Source organism: Pelodiscus sinensis, chromosome 3, assembly GCF_052426305.1.
Source record: "Pelodiscus sinensis isolate ZL-2025 chromosome 3, ASM5242630v1, whole genome shotgun sequence".
Taxonomy (NCBI): Eukaryota; Metazoa; Chordata; order Testudines; family Trionychidae; genus Pelodiscus; species Pelodiscus sinensis.
The window spans coordinates 135,354,670-135,374,129 of record NC_143054.1 but is presented as its reverse complement, the minus strand read 5'-3'; the positions used below and the strand labels follow the sequence as shown (position 1 = coordinate 135,374,129).

Genomic DNA, 19,460 nt, shown 5'->3' with positions numbered 1-19,460 from the left:
CCTTCACAGTGCTTCCAAACACTTATAAGTGTCCACACGGTGAAAATGTAAAGTGCTATATGATTACCATGTGTTAGTAATTGTAAATTGAGTACATTAATTTAGCCTTTCAAACAGTGACCAGATGTACTGAATAACAGTTAAGAGACATGGAATATTGCTTACTCTGCATGTGTCACCCTAACTTTTTATCTTAATGAAATACAATCTTAATTTCTGAGTTTTTGTCTCCAGTTTTACGTTCTTGGGTTTTCTTTACATGAAGCAAAATTTTTTTTCTTTACAAATAAAAACCCTTTGCAATTATCAGATGCTCGATCACTTCTACTCTCTTTAATTTTACAGTGTCCGAAATCTTGAGGTCTCCTAAAGAGGCTCACAACTATCATCAGGTCAGCTGTAGGTATTATCAGGTCTATTTAAGGAAAGATCTGTGGAGTTCCACTAAACTGTACAACATGGGGTGGAGAGTTGAATTGGGTAGGTTGTAGAAATCAGAGTTGTTTTGCACTGTTGAGGAGCAAGCAGGTTTTGACATCTGGAGAGGGTGTGCCATACATGAATCCTAGAACACAAGGGTCTCATAAGCACAGGGCTCTGTGCAGTGCATGTTCAACATACACCTAATTGTTGTTAAAGTAACTTCATAGAAGTGATATCATAAGGCTTCTGTGAGAACCATGTGGTTTTGTGATGAAAGATGGTATGTGGCTGATCAGTGTTTGGCTCTTCACTTATTTAGTTTGTGATTCAAATATATGAAGATTAGATGGGGTTGCAATGTGTAGTCCAGTTAACCAGAGACACTATTACACTCTCTTTACCAAGTTCAACGTCTTTTGAAGTCCCCAACTATTACATAGAAGATTAAGAAATGTCAGAAACATTTAATGGGTTCAGTCAGTTGTCCACAGCTATGTACACTTTTATCTCTAGTTGCTACCTGTCCCCACTGTTGTGGGTTCTACCTTGACTGTGAAGCTACTTTTGCTCCATAAAACTAGAAAACAAAAGTCACTGCATGAGGACCAAGACATGACTTCAGATATTGCAGTAAAACACCTCAACATGCTTTTTTCTCTTGTCTTGTCTGTAATCACTTACACCTGTGGTATGTGTTCAGACTAGGGATGTAAAAGGTTAATTGGTAGGGGCCAGAGCAGCTCCCTACCTGCCCTGAGCAGAGTGCTCCTGTAGCCCCCCCGAGGCCCACTGTGCAGACAGGGACCGCTCCAGCTGGGGCAACCCCTGTCCATGGCAGGCCTGCTCCCCTGCTCCTGCCCACAGGTTACATGCCGTGTCTCCTGGCATGGCGGGGCTAGCAACCCCACTCCTGGGGAGGTTTCGCTGCAGGCTCTGCAGTATAAAGCTAAGCTTTGTACTTTGTCCCAAATCACCCCTGTCAATCGGGAAACTTATTTCTGGATCATATTCAGATTGGACCTCCCTCGTCCGGCACCCTTGGGATCTGACTAGTCCTGAATCAGGGAATTTGCCAGACCTGGGAAGGTTCCCTGCCACAGTCCCTTAGCCCTTGACTCTCAGCACTGCTAGCTTGGGGGGGGGGGGTCCTCACTATTCCTAGCCCTGGCCAGCCCTGCTGCCACTGCCCTGGCTAGAAGCTGCCTATGGGCTCCAGCAGCCTGTACTGTCACAGGCTGCCACAGGCTCTGGCTCTGGCCCCACGCTGTGTGTTCTACCCCAGCTCCACTGCCACGTGCTGCCAGGGGCTGCTGCTGGCTCCGGCCCTGTTCCCACTGCTGTAGGCTGGTGGGGGCTGGCTGTCATCCTGGTCCCACTGCCACAGGCTCCCAGGGGCTGTTAAGGGCTCAGTCTCTGGTTCTGTGGCAGCCTGTGGGCTCTAGCCCCACACTCCAGCAAGCTACCCAGAGCTATGGCCCCGGCCCCATGCTGCCGCCAGCCCCGGCCCCAGTCCTGCTGCTGCGGGCTGCTGAGGGCTTGAACTCCTGCCCTGTGGCAGCCCGTAATCTCTGGCCCTGCTCCCTCTAGGGCTGTGGCTCCAGGCCCACATTACCATGGGTTGTTAACTGCCCAGTTCTGCACTGTGGCTGCTTCCCCAGATCTAGTCTCAGTGCCACAGGCTGCCAGGGGCTGCTTCCAGCTCCACTCCCACTGCTGCAGGCTACTTAGGGCGGCCCGTGGCTATAGGCAGACTTGGCTGCTGCCGAGGGCACCGCCACCCAGGGCACCCGATGATGGCGTCACGGGGGTGCCCACCGATGATGTCAGTCCATTGACGGCCCTGTAGGTGGGGGTGCCAATCGCACGTTCCACTTGGGGCGCCAGCTGCCGCAACCGGCCTCGGGCCACTCCTGCCCCCACCCTTGCCCTGTCCTGCTACTTCAGCCCAGCCCTGCTTTTGGATTGCCCTCCTGCCACTAGGGTACTGGACTCTGTGATCCAGGAATATCCATGGTAGTGCTGGATCATAGATGTTGCCAGACCAGAGATTGCCAGTTTTGGGAGGTGCAACCTGTAGCAACTTCCATATTGCATTCTCCCGCCAACTTGATAAAAACTCTGCATCAGACTATACAATATCTTCCCTTCATATATAGCCTGTTTGCAGAAAAGTACAGAACAATGAGCTACTGATGAATTAATCAGAAAAACAATTTCATTTTCCAAGGCCTCCCTAGGTGTCTTGTGCCTAGAAAAATGTAAAGATTTTTATATTTGAAGACAGCAATACACAACAGTCCTGTTTTAGAAGAGCATACTGTCCTCATTGAAATGGATCTGATCTCCCAAGGTACATTTTCAGAAAGTCTTTTAATTTGGACCCAGCAGGCTTCAAGAAGTCAAAGATCCTTATCTTAGTGTCACATAAAAACCCACATGTAGGCCTGCAGGGGTTAAATTTATATTCCTCTTGGCCAGCCATGAATCCTGCTGGCGAAAAATCCAGGTGTTCTTTATCAGACGGCCTTCATCAGCTGCAACTCCCTGTGCCAGATGGTTACACAGCTACTGCAAAGTAATACGCCAATAGGCAGAGCAATGCATAAAAGAGTAACAGGCACTTGGAAATGCTTACGCCCCTTCAGTCTGCATGGAGTCCCGTTCCCGTCACCTCGTACCCAGCCGCAATGGACGTGGCTCCAGCTAGGGGGATAAATAACATGACCTCGGTTCTCAGCCCCGTGGGAACGGTGAGAGTGGCATCGGGTCAACTCGTGCTCACTCAGTAAACAACTAAAGTGTAAAATCACTGGGAGTCTCACCCCTCTGTGAGTCTCACCAGAGACCTAGACCTCAAAGGGTGCCTTGGATCCCCCTAGCTGGAGCCACATCCATTGCGGCTGGGTGCGAGGTAACAGGAACGGGACTCCCTGCAGACTGAAGGGGCGTAATAATTTCCAAGTGCCTGTTACTCTTTTATGCATTGCTCTGCCTATGCTTATTGATGTATTACTTTGCAGTAGCCGTGTAACCGTCTGGCAGTATTAAGCCTGTAATAGTAGTGATGTAGTAAGATTAATAAAAGCAACTATCCCTAATCGACTCTGTCTTGAAGCGAATTCACAACCCTGTTGGGCCCTGCCCCTGTGAGTTGACACTTAGATGGTCAGATGCTGTTGAAGCTGATAAGAACTGAGCACACCACCACAATACTTGGCACACGGTGTATAATATTCAGATATTAGGGTATTCTGATTTTAAAGAATTAGGATGTGGTACTCTGAAAAAACCCTTTCCTTTTAAAGAGGCTTTTGAAAATGGTTACCTGAGAAAAATACATCATCATATACTAAGGCGGGTATTCCACACAGGCCGCATTTAATCAAAACTGCCTTACAGTCATTAGTATGATAAATTCCTAGAATATAAGCCCAGAAGGGACCAGTAGCATCATTGAGTCTGACCTTCTGCATGACACAGACCAAAGAATGAAACCCCGTAATTCTTGCAGTAAGCCCATAATTTCTGTTTGACCTACAGCCTATAGGTTCATGCCATTAAAAAGCCAACAATTGCCTTTGAGACTCCATAATTCCTGCTTGTATTTTGAATAGAAAATACCTGCCAGGTTCATTTCAAAGACCAGTGTTCACCCTTGTTTTCTGCTCCACTTGGGGCAGTCTGGCACAGTATTCCATGAGGAACTCACGAGCACCTGTGCTAGCTGTTGTGCGTACCAAGCTGGGTATCTGCACAAAAGAAGCAAACCGTGTAGTGGGGTGTGGAAACAGCAGTCCCCACCCATCCAAACTTGTGGCTCAGAAATGAGAGGAGTAGAAGTAGGATGAATCTCAGTGGCACCCCCGCAGAAGTCAAAGAAGCCCCTGCCTCCATCCATGATCTATTGGCAGGGGACAAAGGAAAAGGGAATACAATAATTCATTATGAGATGGATAATTCTGAACTCACTTCCCTCTTCTGTGGACAGGTGAGGAAGGTGGGAGGGAAGTATATCGTGGTGGCTGTCTCCACTAGCAAACATTACACTTTACCACAATGATCTAGCGGGGGGAAGAGAGGCGAGAACTTGACTCTGGTACCTGTTGTGGAACAGAAAATCGAAATCCCATTTCTGTAGTGTGGGTAGGGGGAAGGAAAAACCCTCAGCAACTTCATTCCTGTGAGGAAAAGATTTTGCAGGTATGTTGAGTGGGCAAAATGGTGGTGAGAGACTGGTGTCTGTGTTTGTGACAAGAGGGTTTGGTGTTCCTGACTGACTGATATCGGGGTGCTTTGGTCCAGGGAGAGGTGACGGGTGCTTCTCATAGCAGGGCAAACTATCCATGTAGGCTGTGTTTTAACAGTTAAAATTTTGAATGTGATTCTAATCAAAAGCTGTAATTGCTATAGTGGGGTGGGTGTGCTCACAGCATTATACATCCCGGATACTAGTGAAAGTGCTTGGAGTGAACGAGCCAGAGAGTGCTTTGACAAAAGTTGGAAAGGAGGAGATGGGGAGTAACATGAGAGAGAACCAGAGAAGGAGGTCAAAGACAATGGGGAGGAAGAGAAAATCAGAGCTGAGAAGACAAAATATGTATCCTGTCCCCAGCACTGAAAGTAACTTAAGATTTCTTGCAGGTACTTTCCTATTGCAGCCTGAGTCCCTGCCAGCTCTTTAAATAGCTCCCTGCTGGCTTTTGCCACAGCTCAATCAGCTCTTGCTGGAGCTGCACATCAGGGTGCATCCTCTTATTTTCACCTCTGCCTGTCCCCCAAGACATTATCTTTCTCTACTTGTGGGAACCACTTTCAGGAATTAAGGCCCCAAGAAGTAGCAGATATGACACATGTTGACTCAGATTACGTGTGGAAAAAATTGTGTCCCTCAAACATATGGCAAGTGTATCAATACCTAATACAATCTTTTTGTTATATGTTTGCATAGTGTATAGCACAGTGTGGCTGACTTCTAAGGTTTGACCACAATACAAAGAAATTGTCATCAAACCTTTCCCCTTATTTCTTCCATTTTGTCCTCTTGTTCTTGTTAATTGGTGGTCCCAGCTCCATTTCAACAAATGTGGCTAAAAACCTCTGCATTGGGGAGACTATGATAGCTTGTGACGAATGTTGACTTTCAGTAATGCCTGTTGTGCATCAGGCTATTTTCATGAGCGTTTCCAGTGAATGCAGTTGGGCACGCCCACTTACAAGTGCCTCACATTTAAATTGATGATGAATATCTGTACACTTAAGACCTCAAGCTTCACAGTTGCTCGGGAAGATAACTGGATTTACAAGCAGGATATTCTCTAGGAAGAGCAACAAACTATCGTGTCCTGACTTACAGTCTGTAGCACTCATAATATTCAGGCAAATGCATAAGGGATTTGCTAGTCCCGAGTTCTCGAATCCTTTATGAGACTGCACATCTGCCTCAGCTAGGAAAGGGGGAAAAAAACACAGAGCTTTTATCAAAAGAAAATTCTGCTTATAATAGTATTACACATTCCTTTGTGCATTGCTCCCCGTGTGAACTGCCAAAGGGTAAAATCCAGACAGCGTTGGGGGGGGGGGTGTCTTTTGGGGTATCAGGGTTTATCAGTGCTCAAAACCATTTAAGAGGAATGACGATTGTGGCTTGTTTTACTACAAAAAACAAGTCAGGCTCTGGGAAAGAACAAAGTTTGAACTAGAATGCCCATTGGAAGAGCAGGCAGTCCATGCAGAGCACCTGAGATCTGCTGGATAGAGACCATGAATCCTAAGGTTCCCCGCAGTTAGAAAGCCACACTGCAGCCCAACTTGGCCACGAGGCTGGAGAAGGGGAGGGGAAAAATGCAGAGTTTTCTTGGGCCTTTGCTATAACAGAGGTTTTATTGTAAGATCTTACAGTCACTCCCCAGGAGATAAAGTAATGGCTAAATTTGGGGGTATCTCCTGTGCATGGGGAAGCAAAGGTGCAGTGATCTTAATTCTCAAGATAGCCATTCAGGGTTCCCCTACATACTCGCTCCAGGCGTCAACTAGCATGCCTTGCGGCACTCCCTGACTCCAAGGGAGTATAGTCAGTCATATTGCGGGTATTGCCAGGTCTGTGTTCTCCTATTCTCCTCCTGGCGTCGGGCAACAAGCAGATGAGGGAGCAGCGCTTAGTGCAGCTGTAAGGGCCATTGCTCAGTTTGCTCCTTCTCTTAGAATCATTCCACCCCACGTATCCATTTGCACTTCCCTCATCAGCACACCTCCCCATGTGAAACACGAATCTGTAAATCCACCGGCCTCATCTGCTGGAAGTTCATTGTGTATCCCTGAGATGCTGCTAATTATTTTTTCAGAACAAAACTGGAGCCACATAAGCAAATCAGTTTGTTCTTTTGAAGACTAAAACTTTGTGTTGAACACCAATATTGCCGGTGGGGGGAAATAATTAGACTGGTGTCACTAAACTTTCATTGTTGTTCAAAGGCTGTTCACTTTGCTACAGGGTGAGTTCTCCATTTCACCAGATGAAAAGACATGTTTCTTTTTACTGCTGGCAACTGCACACCTGGAGGTTTGGCCAGGAACTTGCTCTGAAAAGAGTCACTTTCAATGGGTCATTTCATGAAAATTTAAATCTTGTTCATGCCATGCTCTTACATGAAATTAAATAGTTTGGCATAACTATTAATCATTTCAATTATTTCCATAATTCCTACTCTAAGGCAGCTTTGTATTTGAAGCTGTCTCAGTCATATCACATGGCCAACATTTTCAGAGCAGAGTCCAAGTCAGTGACAGAAACAGCTTACTGGGAAAAGCTGGTTAGCCTATAAGCCAGTAGTATTTTCACAGTGACCACTTGTAGACATTTTGCTGCTTCCGCTTGATTGCCTATATTGAAAGTCCTGGACAAAATCCTACAGAAAAGGACAGAAATATTCTGTCCTGTCTTAAATTTAGAATTAGCAACAAAAATATAGCAAGAACCCTCTTCCAGGAATCAAGGGTGCTTAAAGGGACAAATCTTTACCCAAGCAAATTCCCCAACAGCCACATCCTAAAAACAAAGACAGATCTCCCATTGAAGTCAGTGACTTAAATCTTAAAGTCTATATCAGGGGTAGCGTTCCCTCCATACCACAGGCTCCTTTGTAGGGAGGTTAAGGCCAGGCCTCCGGTCCCCTCTAGGATGATGAGAGCACAAGGTGCAGTTTTTGTGCTCCACCAAACTCAGTGCCTGTAATTGTTTTGCAGGGACTTACAGGGTGTGGGGACTCTTTGTATCCTTGTGCCCAATGCACATATACATGGCTAGGGAAACCTGATACCATGTACTTGCAGTTTTCACGCTGAGGTGCAGGAAAGCAGGCATGCAGCAAGAAAAGCGACTCCAAGGAGAGTCTAACAAGGTGCAGACTAAAATCCTACCTTGACATATCCTTTAACTTATACCATCTATCAGTCTCCGAACATGTAAATGAACTCCCCTAACACTGTCTTGTACCCAGGGACTGACCTATAAAGCACTGCACACTATTTTATTCTCACCTCTAAATCTAGTCAGTGCTTGTTATTCCAATGTCCTTGAGCGCTTGCTTGGATCTTAACATAGTGCATATCTATAGCAATATTGGCTACTGTGTTTGCACAAGTGGCAGTCTCACAGTGGCTGTGAGAACCTTAACAGAAATTTCCTCCTTTTTGCTCAAGAAACCTCCCCCCTCTTAATTGTGCAGTAGCATATTATTTACATTTTATGGACCAAATTTTGTTTTTATTCACAGCAGTGAAAATCAGTAGAGCAACTCCAGATGTACAGAGGTGTTTTGTGAGCATCAGCAGGCCCAATAGTCAGAACAGTTTGTCAGAGAGCAGACCAAGATCAGCCTTGTAAGCAATGCAATGCCATAAAAATCAGTAGAGTTATATCAAGGCTGAATTTGAGCCATTTGGTGTAAGTTTGGTACAAAACATAACAAGGTTAGGTCTGTACTATTAGCTATGCTAGCAAGACTACAGCAACATGAGCTCTCATGTCCTGGTTTTGACCTTTTCCCTTTCTGATGGCAGATTTAGATGTGTACAAAATTATTTCCAGGTGAGCTTTTTTTCAGGCAGAGAACTGGTTTTTGCATTTGCAAATTTCAATAGGGTAATGTTGCCCTATTTGTAATTTTCTAATACAGAATATTTACAGAATTATGAGACACCCGAGACCAATTTTGATTTAACTATCTCTTGGATAAGATAGGAGTCCAGCTGTTTTGTTGCATAGATTGAAAGATAAAACTACAAAATTAAACCTGAAAGTGAGCAGAGGTTCCCTGCAAATATTTTCTGTTATTTGGAATTCACAATAATTCCTTTTATTCTCCTATTTCTCTCTATTTATGTAGCACAAGAGAGGCATGGATTATAAACTTCTCAACAGCTGTGATCTTGTGGTACCCGTGGAGTGTGTATTGGCTCAAAAGTGCTTGGCTAGCTCCTGATACCCAATTTCCTTCATATAATTCTGTTTCCTAAAGGGCTGGTTTTGAGAGTATTTTAAAATAAACATCATTTATACTTATATAACAGCTTTCATCTAAGTCTTCCAAAGCTTTTTGCTCAGGCAAGTATTATTCTCCCCATTATACAGCTGGTGAAACTGAAGCATGATTTAGTTAAAAGCACTTGTGAAAATGCCACTGATTGCCTACCTACACTTTTGGGCACCTAAACACCTTTGAAAAATCTGCCTCTAAGTGACTTGCCCCCAAATTACATAGTAAGTCACTGGCAGAGTTGAGAATAAAATCCATTTCTCCTCATTTCCAGTCCCTTGCTGTCACCATTATGCATTGTCCCCTCATACACACTGCATTATGAAATAGAGACATGAAAACGTGACGATTGATATGGTTACCAGCAGGACGGGAATAACTGTGATTTTAGAAAAAGTAATTTTTTCTGAGCAGCATACTAATTCACTAGACTCATGCTTATAATTTGAGTATTGAATAAAATTGGGCTCTTTCTGCTTGCAGATTGTCTGTGCTCAGCTTACAGGATTGTTGGTTTTTTGTGCGTCTGTAGACTGTTAGTGAGCAGTTCCTTGTGAGTAGCTGAAATTTGAGCTGTTTGTTTTGTTTTGATTGGAAACATGAGATGATCTATTGCTTCTGTTTCCTGCTCAAATGATCATAATTCTTAGAATCGGCTTTCTGGTCTCAATACTCACTGCTTATGAATTCACCTTCCTTGATGTTCTAATATTCCTGACAATGTTCGGTTTCCACGAGCATTCCAGGGAGTAATCTCAATCATTAGAAAAGTCATGGAAAGCAAACGCAGTCCAGCAGCAAACTCTGTTTTTCATTCCAGATATTATTTGGGGGAAAATGTTTCAGTACACATGCCCAACACTCTTTGTGCCAATGTAATCTTTTATAACCTTGATTGTGGCATGTTCTTACATATTCAAAGTCAACTCTGTTTTTTCTTATCGAGTCCTTTTGTTTCTTGCTTTTGTTTCTGTCAAAACAGGATGTTGACATGCTGGCAGGTGAAGAGCAAGCCTGGAAAGACATCAAAGATGCCGTAACCAATGTGAAAGACCCACAGTCAGAAGAAGGTATCCTTTTAGTGACAGTGACAGTCAATGTCAAATGAATCTTCCTTGCATTTACTAACAATCCATAATGCCCACCTTGTATGCTTTTGCACCCCTTTGGGGGAAGAAAACATTCTTTCTTTAATCTTCCTTTTTTCATTTTTTGAAAAATAGATTCTTTGTTTAAAGTATAAACCAAAGAATATTTAAATTGAACCCATGATTATGTCATTTTAGAGTGCTTAGCCTATAATTTTGTCATGGCAGGGGCTATGTTCCGCTCTTTGTACAGCACCTTACTATAATATGACCTTGATCCTAATCAAAGCCATAATCCATGAGTAATTGTAACACTGAAAACAATTGTTCTTTGAATGATGTCCCCATAGAGGCTCCACTGTAGGTGACGGGTGGTCCCCGGAGCTACAGATCGGAGCTTTTCAAGGAGTTGTCAGTTGGGCCGCGCATGTTCAAAAGGCACCTCATGCCGTTCGTTCGTTTGCACCTTTTGCGCGTGGCCCATCTCCCCCTTCAGTTCCTCACTTAGGGTGTGTCTAGACTACATCCCTGTTTCAACAGAGGGATGTAAATTAGACACTTCAAAATTACAAATGAAGCCGGGATTTGAATTTCCCGTGCTTCATTTGCATAATTACATCATGGTGCTCTTTCGAAATAGCACTTTTTTGAAAGTTAAACCACAGTCTAGACATGGTTCTTTCAAAAATAGAAGCCTTTTTCGAAAGCTCCCGTAAACTATAATTAAAACTATTTAAATGCCAAAATGTATAGCCAAAGTATGGGTAATTAAAACTGCAATTGCAGGTACAATTAAATGTGCCTCAATTTAGTTGTGGGAGCAAAATTATATATGCAAAATTGAGGGCTATTCTAAAAATTTAGGCTATCAGTTCTGGTCATTTTGCTGAAGTCATTAATCAAAAATATTAATTTGGACTGACATAATGGAATTTAAAAATGTAACTCAAATTGCTATAGCAAAAGGTGTCAGGACTGTCTTATAAAAGCAATGTGGGCTGTTGATGTATATGATTTTTCTCAGGGGTGTGCTACCTGAAATGTTTCATCTTTCCTCATATCACGTCCCAGTGTAGCAGCAGTGTAAATTGGCGTGCATTTTTTTCTGCAATATCAGAAGACAGGGCTTGACAGATACTCATGTCCATTCACCAATAGTGAGCATGAAACCTTCCCTGCAGAGTGGGCCATTTATCCATCATCTTCTGCAAATGTTACACTTTCTTTTCAAACAAACAAGTGTTTAGAATTTAGGGTTGGGAAAGTTAGCACTTTCTAAATCTGCACACAGAGAGCCTTAAGCAACAAATAGCCCACGTTTGTGATTAAGTGCACAAATGGAACAGTCAAAGCTGAGCACAGGGCAATCACTGTGACAGGCGGGAAAAGGAAACCCCGTCTATCCCAGACCCCTGCACAACGGCTTCTCCTCTAGCTGAAGTTACAATTGGGACAGCTGATTTCTCCATTGCACTCAAACTGCTGATTGCAGGTTTTCTGGCTTGTGATTATGCACCTTGCCAGCCAGAATTTGGCCTCAAGAGGTTTGCGATATTACACTTTTCATATTAGATGCTACAGAATGTATGAAACAATATCTTGAGACATGACAGCATCTTGAGTGATGCCGAGCATCAGCAAAGGTGTTGATCTCGCTAGAGTGCCAATGCTTTATGCTTACTACAAACATTTTTATCAAGTGAAAATAATGTGGCTTTCTCCTGTTCATCTATCCTTAATCAGCCATAAAGGATACAGCGATGTGTGTCTGAGAGAGGAAGATTAAGACATATATCTGAAATGATTGTAAATAGACTTTTAGAGGAGTGTTTTTAATAAAGGATTCTATAATCCTATCTTGCATTAACATCTGTATTAATATTATGCTAATATTTTCTCAGCAGGCATAGTGTAAGAATTCTTGTCAAAGTACAGTTTGATATTCCTGTTTTATAGTTACTTTTTAAAATTAAGCATTTAATATAGTCCCTGGATCTTGCGTGAGAAATCAGTGTTCATAAATCATACCATTATTGGCACATAAAATAACAATGATAAATTATTTCCCTAGTAAAGTGGCTTACTATTTAAGGAACTCAAAACACTTAAACAATTAATTTAACCTCACAGGAACCAGGCCTTAGAGGTGAGTTTTATGGAGCCTGCTTCAGGAAAGCCCACATACATGTGTTGTTAAATTTTAGTACATAAACTTTCCCATGGTCAGGTAAAACTCATTCCCTCACCCTGTGCTTGAGTGCTTTGCTTGGATTGGGACCTGTGCTACTTTATGGCATTGGCATGAGTGTGGACCTGTGATCCCTATCATCTCATTTTAGGGGACTTTCTTTTATGAGATTAAACTATATGTTATGTGCTAAGAAATGCTAAAGTACTTCAAATAATAAAATTGAAGCCATTAAAGCTGTTATGACAGTAGGGAGACATAACATATATACATATTAATATTTAAAGTAGGCTTAATGCAATAGGTTTGAGGCCCGATAGTTAGCATGAATGCTTGACATTCATAAGATTTAGCAAGATATAGATTGTGATAAATAACCAACAGAAGAACAAAAATAAATTAAAAATAGTTGATTTGGGGGATTATTGGTATATGTAACCTGGGATCGAACTGCATTGATGTATCAAGACCATTGGGAAGTGAACTGATGAAAATGCTTTGTATAAGCTAGAAAAGGTGTATAAAAAAGGTGTTTGCTTGAGCACGTGGGGGTTGACAAGATGATGCAACCTGGACTGTCACCTCTCCTCATGATGTACTCCACTGATTACTTTCATCAGTATTTGTTTTCAGTGGTCTCTAGAGCTATGTCTACTCTGCACATTTATTTCGGAATAAGCTATTCCCGAAGAGTTATTCTGAAATAGTTTATTTCAAAATAGCACATCTACACTGAAGGGAAGCCTCAAAATTAGTCCAAGGCAGGCTTTCCTAATGTGGACGCGCTATCTCGATTTAGAGCCCCAGAAAGCACTGGGAAGGAATAACTTAGAATGCCCCTGGTGAGGGGCTATTTCGAAATAGCAGAAGTGGTGTGTATACACTGCCCCTATTCTGAAATAGCTATTTTGGAATAGGCGCTATTCTTCGTAGAATGAGGTTCACAGAAATTGGAATAAGCCTCCCATTATTTCAAAATAACACTATTGCTGTGTAGACGCTCGGATAGTTATTTCAGAATAACGACCATTATTCCAAAATAGCTTTGCTGTGCAGATGCACCTTAGGAGTTTGTGAATATGATAACACTACACATTAGTATCTTTTTTGTGGTCCTGCAGTAATAGTTTAATTTCTGTTTGTAATTAAATCTTCAGGTCCATATCTACGTGACTCATCAACCTCACTTATCATTAAAGCTCTACCTGAGTAAAGAACCTGTCATTAGTGACATATGTAATTTGCTTTCTAAATTAATCAAAGGCTATATGAGATTAAATAAACTGTGATGTTCTTTGAGATTCTTGTATGGTAAGTGCTATATAAATGCACAAGTATTATTATTTTGTTTGCTAGGATATATCTCGGCATATTTATCAGTGGGATTGTTCATGTGCTAAAATTGAGACTATGCCGAAGTGTTTTATTGGATCAAGGCCATAGTATCCATTTTATCGATCAGAAAACTGAAAACCATGTCTGATTTCCTCTTTTTCCTTCATATGGCTTTTATGCTAGTGTAAGTCCATATTCTACCAAGCATTTATTTGTGATTTACACCAGGCTAAGTGAAAGGAGAATAGGTTAAGTAACTTCAGTACATGATGATGATCAGTGTGGTTTGCAGTATGGATTGATCCTTCATTCATTTGACTGTGAACCCCAATTCACTTTTATTCTCTTTATCTTTCTCGCCAAAATCTTTAAAAAGTAAGCAACAATCAGACAGCAAAACTACAGTGTTTTTTCTCTGTTATCCCTGAAACCTGCAGTGCTGCTTCTCTGTCACAACCAATTATATCACCAGCAAAACCTTGCTCTTCAGAACTATTTCAAATAAACAGAAAATTAGGTATCCGCAGGCTCAGTTTTAATTTCACGAGAACAATGAAGAAATCACTCCAACCCGGAAGAGGTATTTTAAGAAAATAACATTTCACATAGCTAAAGAATAATTGTAGCTTTGTTTTGCTTCAGTTATATATGATCATAATAACAATAATATCCTCTCATCTCGTCACCTTTCCTTTACTCCTTACCATTTAAAATGCAGCCTTCGTTAGAAGATGGTTTTGTTAACGGTAAACAAAACGTGGGTACCTGAGGTACCACTTATGCTTTTAAGTAGCTTTTTTTAAGAGTTGAAACAGCCTGGAATAATGGGATCTCTTTTATCTTAATGCCCCGTAGCTCTTATTCGGTGCTAAAAACATTGAAACTTGTATTTTTGTTTGATGAAGAAGATGAATCCTTAACTAAAGTTAATAACAGAGTGGGAGCAGGTTCTGGCTATGTGCCAGGCTCTTCTAAATAAGAATGGGGATCGACTTCCGGACACAAACATCTATCTGCTGAAAATGCTTGACTGTGCCATGGACGCCTGTATTAATCTCAGACATTGGGAGGAAGCTTTGCTTTACGGCAACAGGACTCTAAAACCATACAGGTAAGAACTGTGATGACAGTGGTTTATTCAGCTGTCCTACAGGGCGACCTGTTTATTAAAGGTAGATTTCCTCCCCCACCGAGACCTTTCGATGCATGCTGATCACTGTTATTCCTGAAAGTGCTTTGGTTCACACCTTCAACCTCAATTTCCCAGTGTGCTTTCTAGATTAGCATATGAAATAAAATATCCATTCTGCTTGGGTAGTCAACAGAGCAGAATGTGAAATATTAATGGAAACTACAATAGCAGATTTGATTATCCACAGGAGCCTTTGTCAGCTTCTGATCTTTTTATAAGCACATCATAGCCATCATTCCATCATCAGAAAAATCACTTGTTGATAGAGACTGTCGCCATGAGAGCTTCTGTGTTTGAAATGGAGAGTGGGCCTGTGTATGTGGGGAGGTCCGGTAAAATGTGTAGAGTTGATTGGTAGAGATGGAATTAATGTAAATTAATTCATACGAAGCACGAAGGAAATAGTGGTGAATGGACCCAAGTGATTTATTTCGTTGACATCAGGAGGCTGAGCTGGTGAAGGATCGTGCACCTCCCTCCTAGTTAGTGTTTGTTCTTGTGCTAGATGCTGGGGGAAGATTCTGAAGTTGTTGGCCCTGTAGGATGTGTCTACATTGCGGTTCTGGCAGCAGCTATAGCTGTCAGGCCCATCCAGCCTTCTGGGTCTGAGCTCAGGAGGCCAGCATGTAGATCTGAGCAGTCTGGTAGAGGAGAGATGGGGAGGGAGCTAACGTGGCTTGCATTGGCCTGTGGCTCCCCTGCTGGTGCCAGGTCTTTTGATTCTGAATGTGTTGAGTGTTCTCGAGTGCCTATGTAGACACTACACCTTCTGTGCTGGCCCTGTGCAAGGCTTAATACGTTACAGCTGTGTAAACGGAAAATAAGTTTTTCATTACAGTATCCAGTTCTTCTCTTAGTCCTGCTTTATCACTCCAGAAGCACACAATGAGGCTCTGCAATTTCAGTGAAATGTCGAGGCATGGAAATGCAAAACAATGCATTCTGCTGCGAACATGAACATCTTACCCTCGGCCCATCTTTGATTTCAGTAGGCTGCTGTCAGCGTTTGGGATTTTGCTCTGGAAGCTGTCCCATTAGCCTATTATCTCTGAATAACTTAGAAGGGACTTGAAGTGCATCACAGCACCATATCGTAAGAAGTGTTTTCACCATACTGTAAAAAGAAAAAGGGTTGCATAAGTTATGGGTGGCAAGAGTGGCAGAAATCATACATCTGTAGTGGCTGTGACTTGTTATAATGAGAGGGCATGAGTGCTTTGAAAAAGCCAAACTCCTTATGAGTGAAAATCATCCCTGTTCAACAGGCCAGCACAAACCACATGACCACACAAGTCCCACTTAACTTTTCAAAACAGGGTTTAAGTGGAAAATTCAATAAGGCATAGGACTTGCATCAGCTCTTTGAGCCGGAGCGAATTTCATCACAAATGAATGCAATGCCCATTTGAATGTTCACTTAAAAATCTTCCCTTGTCGTTTCTCCTTTAACCTATTAACAATGACTTTGGAGCAAGCCATGCTAATTCGTTTCGCCATACATTTCATAGCATAAAGATCACAGTAACAGAGAATGCAATTTTATCAGCTCTTTTAATAAATCTTCCTGTTTGTTTTCTGGGATATGCATCAGTGTTCAAACCAATTAGTACTATAGGGTTGTTTTATCACCCTGTACATTCAGTTAAAGTGTTTCATATAAATGTTACTTGCATGAGAAATTTGATCTCTTTTGTACCTCAGAGAAGTTGCTCTTAGTCTGTCTAGATCCAAAAGGATGTTCTAAAGAGTGATGTTTTCAGTTGAACTTCACTTCTTTTTACTTTCAAGCCATCACTATAAGCTTTAAAACACCTGACAAAAAAATCCTCAGTTTCTCATTACAACAAATTGTGCCCTGCGCAGCAGGAGAGAAAATCCTAGGAAATCTTCTGGGATACATTGAATTTCTCCTGTTGAATCAATCTACTGCTTGGCTGCTCCTGTAGTTCCATTACAGCTATCTATTTTCCTTTTCTCAGCTCTGGAAAAAATATTCATACTGTTCTCCACAGGGATCACTGAAATACTCAAGCCATCAGCATGTATGAGGAATGATTGCAGCACCAGTAAAAGGCTCTAAAGAATTGGTCAAAACCAATTTTAATTTTAAGTAATGTGTTTATTGTGTATGTCCCATTATTTAACCAGCAGGATTAATATTCACTGCTGTGTGCTGTTTTTAATGTATATTTTCACTACAATAGTTACTTAATTTTCAGAATCATCCAGTTTATATGAACTGGTACAGACAATTGGCTACATTGCATAAAAAATTATTTATCAAATGTATATATTCAATAGATATCTTCCAGATATACTGAATTGTGATATTTTAGAAAAAAAAATATTGTCTGAGTGCTGCTGATTATTTCTAGAGCTTTGAAAAAAGAGAGGAAAGGTGATAGCTGTCAAAATGAAAAACTACTGATTAGTTTGTCCTAAACCATAATTGTCCATAATTTGTTGAAACCTATACCATGTACTTTCACCGAATAGTCTAAACCAAACAATTTTAGACAGCTTTTCTTGTAAATTCCAGAGCAACAATTTGTCTGCCCAAGAACCTTAACAAAAGTTAACAGATATTTGCTTTAGTGAAAACCAGCCCATGTCACAGTCAGCACTCAGCAGCTTGCAAAAATAAACTTCCTTACAAAAATCCTCATGAGCCCTAACCACAAAAATAACAGAGTATCAACAAGAAGTGCTAGTCAGGTTTGTCATGTCTCACTTAACACACAAACTCAGTTTTCACTCCTCCTCATAAAGGGCTTGATCTGGGGTATTTATTCAGGCAAATTTGTACTAAATTAGATCTGAGAAAGGGCCTGAGGATTTGAGCCTTAAACTATGGTCAGAGCACATAGGCTCAGTCCTGTCTTTTCTTACCCCAAGCATCCAGTATTGAATTCCAGACAAATATCAGAGGTAGGCATCCAAGATAGGCACTAGGACCTGGTATAAAAATCTGCTACATGGCATTAGCGATAGCAAAATGCAGCGGGGGTGGGGGAGTAGATGTTAGATCATATCATGGGCATATTGGACTTAAGGTGCAAGATAATCAGGGTAGCATCCTATTTCCACCTCTGAATCTGGAGAGAGCTGGAGATGCAATGGGATTGGTGGGGTTCTGTTGCAGACGCCCCAGTTTAGCAAAGCACTTATGCTCATACTTATGTTCATCCCTGATCATTACAGTCAGACATAATTACGTGCTTAACTCAAGTCCCATTCCCTGCAGATGGACCTGTTGCTGTCTTGGTCACCAAACCATTGCGCCCTGTGTAATAGCATTAGGGGGTTATTGCTGACTCAGAATTATACAGCTTCAGGCTTGAGCAGAGGAAATGTCTTTTGTCCCACGGCCAGTGATTCAGGAATGAGGAGAGAGCATTTCAGTTGTGTCTAAAGAGAGAGCTGTTACTTCAGTGCTGGACTAGATAATATTGCATTAACTGGCACTCAGTCTATGCACATAAACAAGAGACACTTGTGCATAGAACAGAGCATAGCGGGACTCAGAATATTTTCTGAACAGATTGTTGAATTTTCATGAAGTATTCATGAAATGTAGGGCAATACTTCTAATCTAAAATCCTCATGCCGTAAAGTAAGTTGCCAGTTCCTGGTCTGTATAGATCTCAACTAAATCTGTTTCTTCTCCACAAACCATCTTAATGTAAAAAGCTGAGTAGAAATGAATAGCTGTGGAGCGTACTGTCCTAGAAATAGGCTGAATGGCTATCTTTTCTTTTAAAGCCTCCAAGAAGGCTCCAAGGTGTATTGTCATCTTTTTATTTGATTGATTTGTCTCTTTGTTTAACGAGTCTTACAAATAAGCCCTTGCACTTAAATGTGTGTGTCTTTTATAATAAGTATGTGATAGGTGCAGTGGTTAAAGCCAGTTAAAAGAAAACTGTGTTTCTACTCTTGATGTACTCTACAGGATTGGTAGCTAAGAGGCATAACATGGCATTATGAGGCACGTTGCGTGTACTTTCTACTAAAAGTCAATCTCCAAGAATACTGCAATGAAGCAAACTGTTGTGATACAGGACACCACTAGGGGATGCTAGTGCTTCAGGGTTTCAGTCTAGTAGCCAAAGGGCAGTTCATGAATGTGGGAGGTTCCAAAGAAAGTTGTGATTGACTGGAAAAATATGGGAACATACTGATAGTGAACAAAGTTCAGTGGCATTGTCTGGGTCATATAACCTCTGTAGTAAAAATAACATACCTCTCTGTTCATTCTACATTAGAACAAATAATTGAGAAGGTAAAAAGGCAGCTTCAGACAAAGACGGTAAGAGAGAAAGAAATGGGAGAATGATGTTCTGCTTTCCTCCCTTATTTGTGGTTTGTACAAAATGGCAGCATATGCATCTATCTGATATTTAGAGCCAAATGCTTACTGGAAGAGCCACTGAAAACTATAACAGAAATAAAGTAATGAAAAAGTGCCTAAAATAATGCAGTCTTTTGGGGGAAAGTCATCCCCAGAGGGTATGTTTTTCATTCCATCTACAAATTGAGAAAACAAAATTGTTGAGAAAGATTTATGGTAAATTACTTCAGGATCTAACAGAACACTTTGAGACTGCAGCAAATAAATGTGAAAAAATGGGCCCACCATCAGGGTTATTTGTAAATGACATCATGACTGGAACTTGAACTGTGAGTCAGCAGTGATTTCATAG

At 41.6% G+C, this 19,460-nt stretch overlaps 1 protein-coding gene across 5 annotated transcripts in view; it reads left to right on the top strand.

The window, feature by feature from the left end:
* SMYD3 (SET and MYND domain containing 3) overlaps positions 1-19,460 on the top strand; it is a 634,743-nt gene that overhangs the window by 562,885 nt on the left and 52,398 nt on the right. For all 5 annotated transcript variants that reach the window (XM_075924904.2, XM_075924902.2, XM_089777376.1 and 2 more), the window contains 2 exons: positions 9,940-10,027; positions 14,505-14,679. In XM_075924904.2, coding sequence (XP_075781019.1) covers positions 9,940-10,027; positions 14,505-14,679 — 263 coding nt within the window. The remainder of the gene's footprint in view (positions 1-9,939; positions 10,028-14,504; positions 14,680-19,460) is intronic.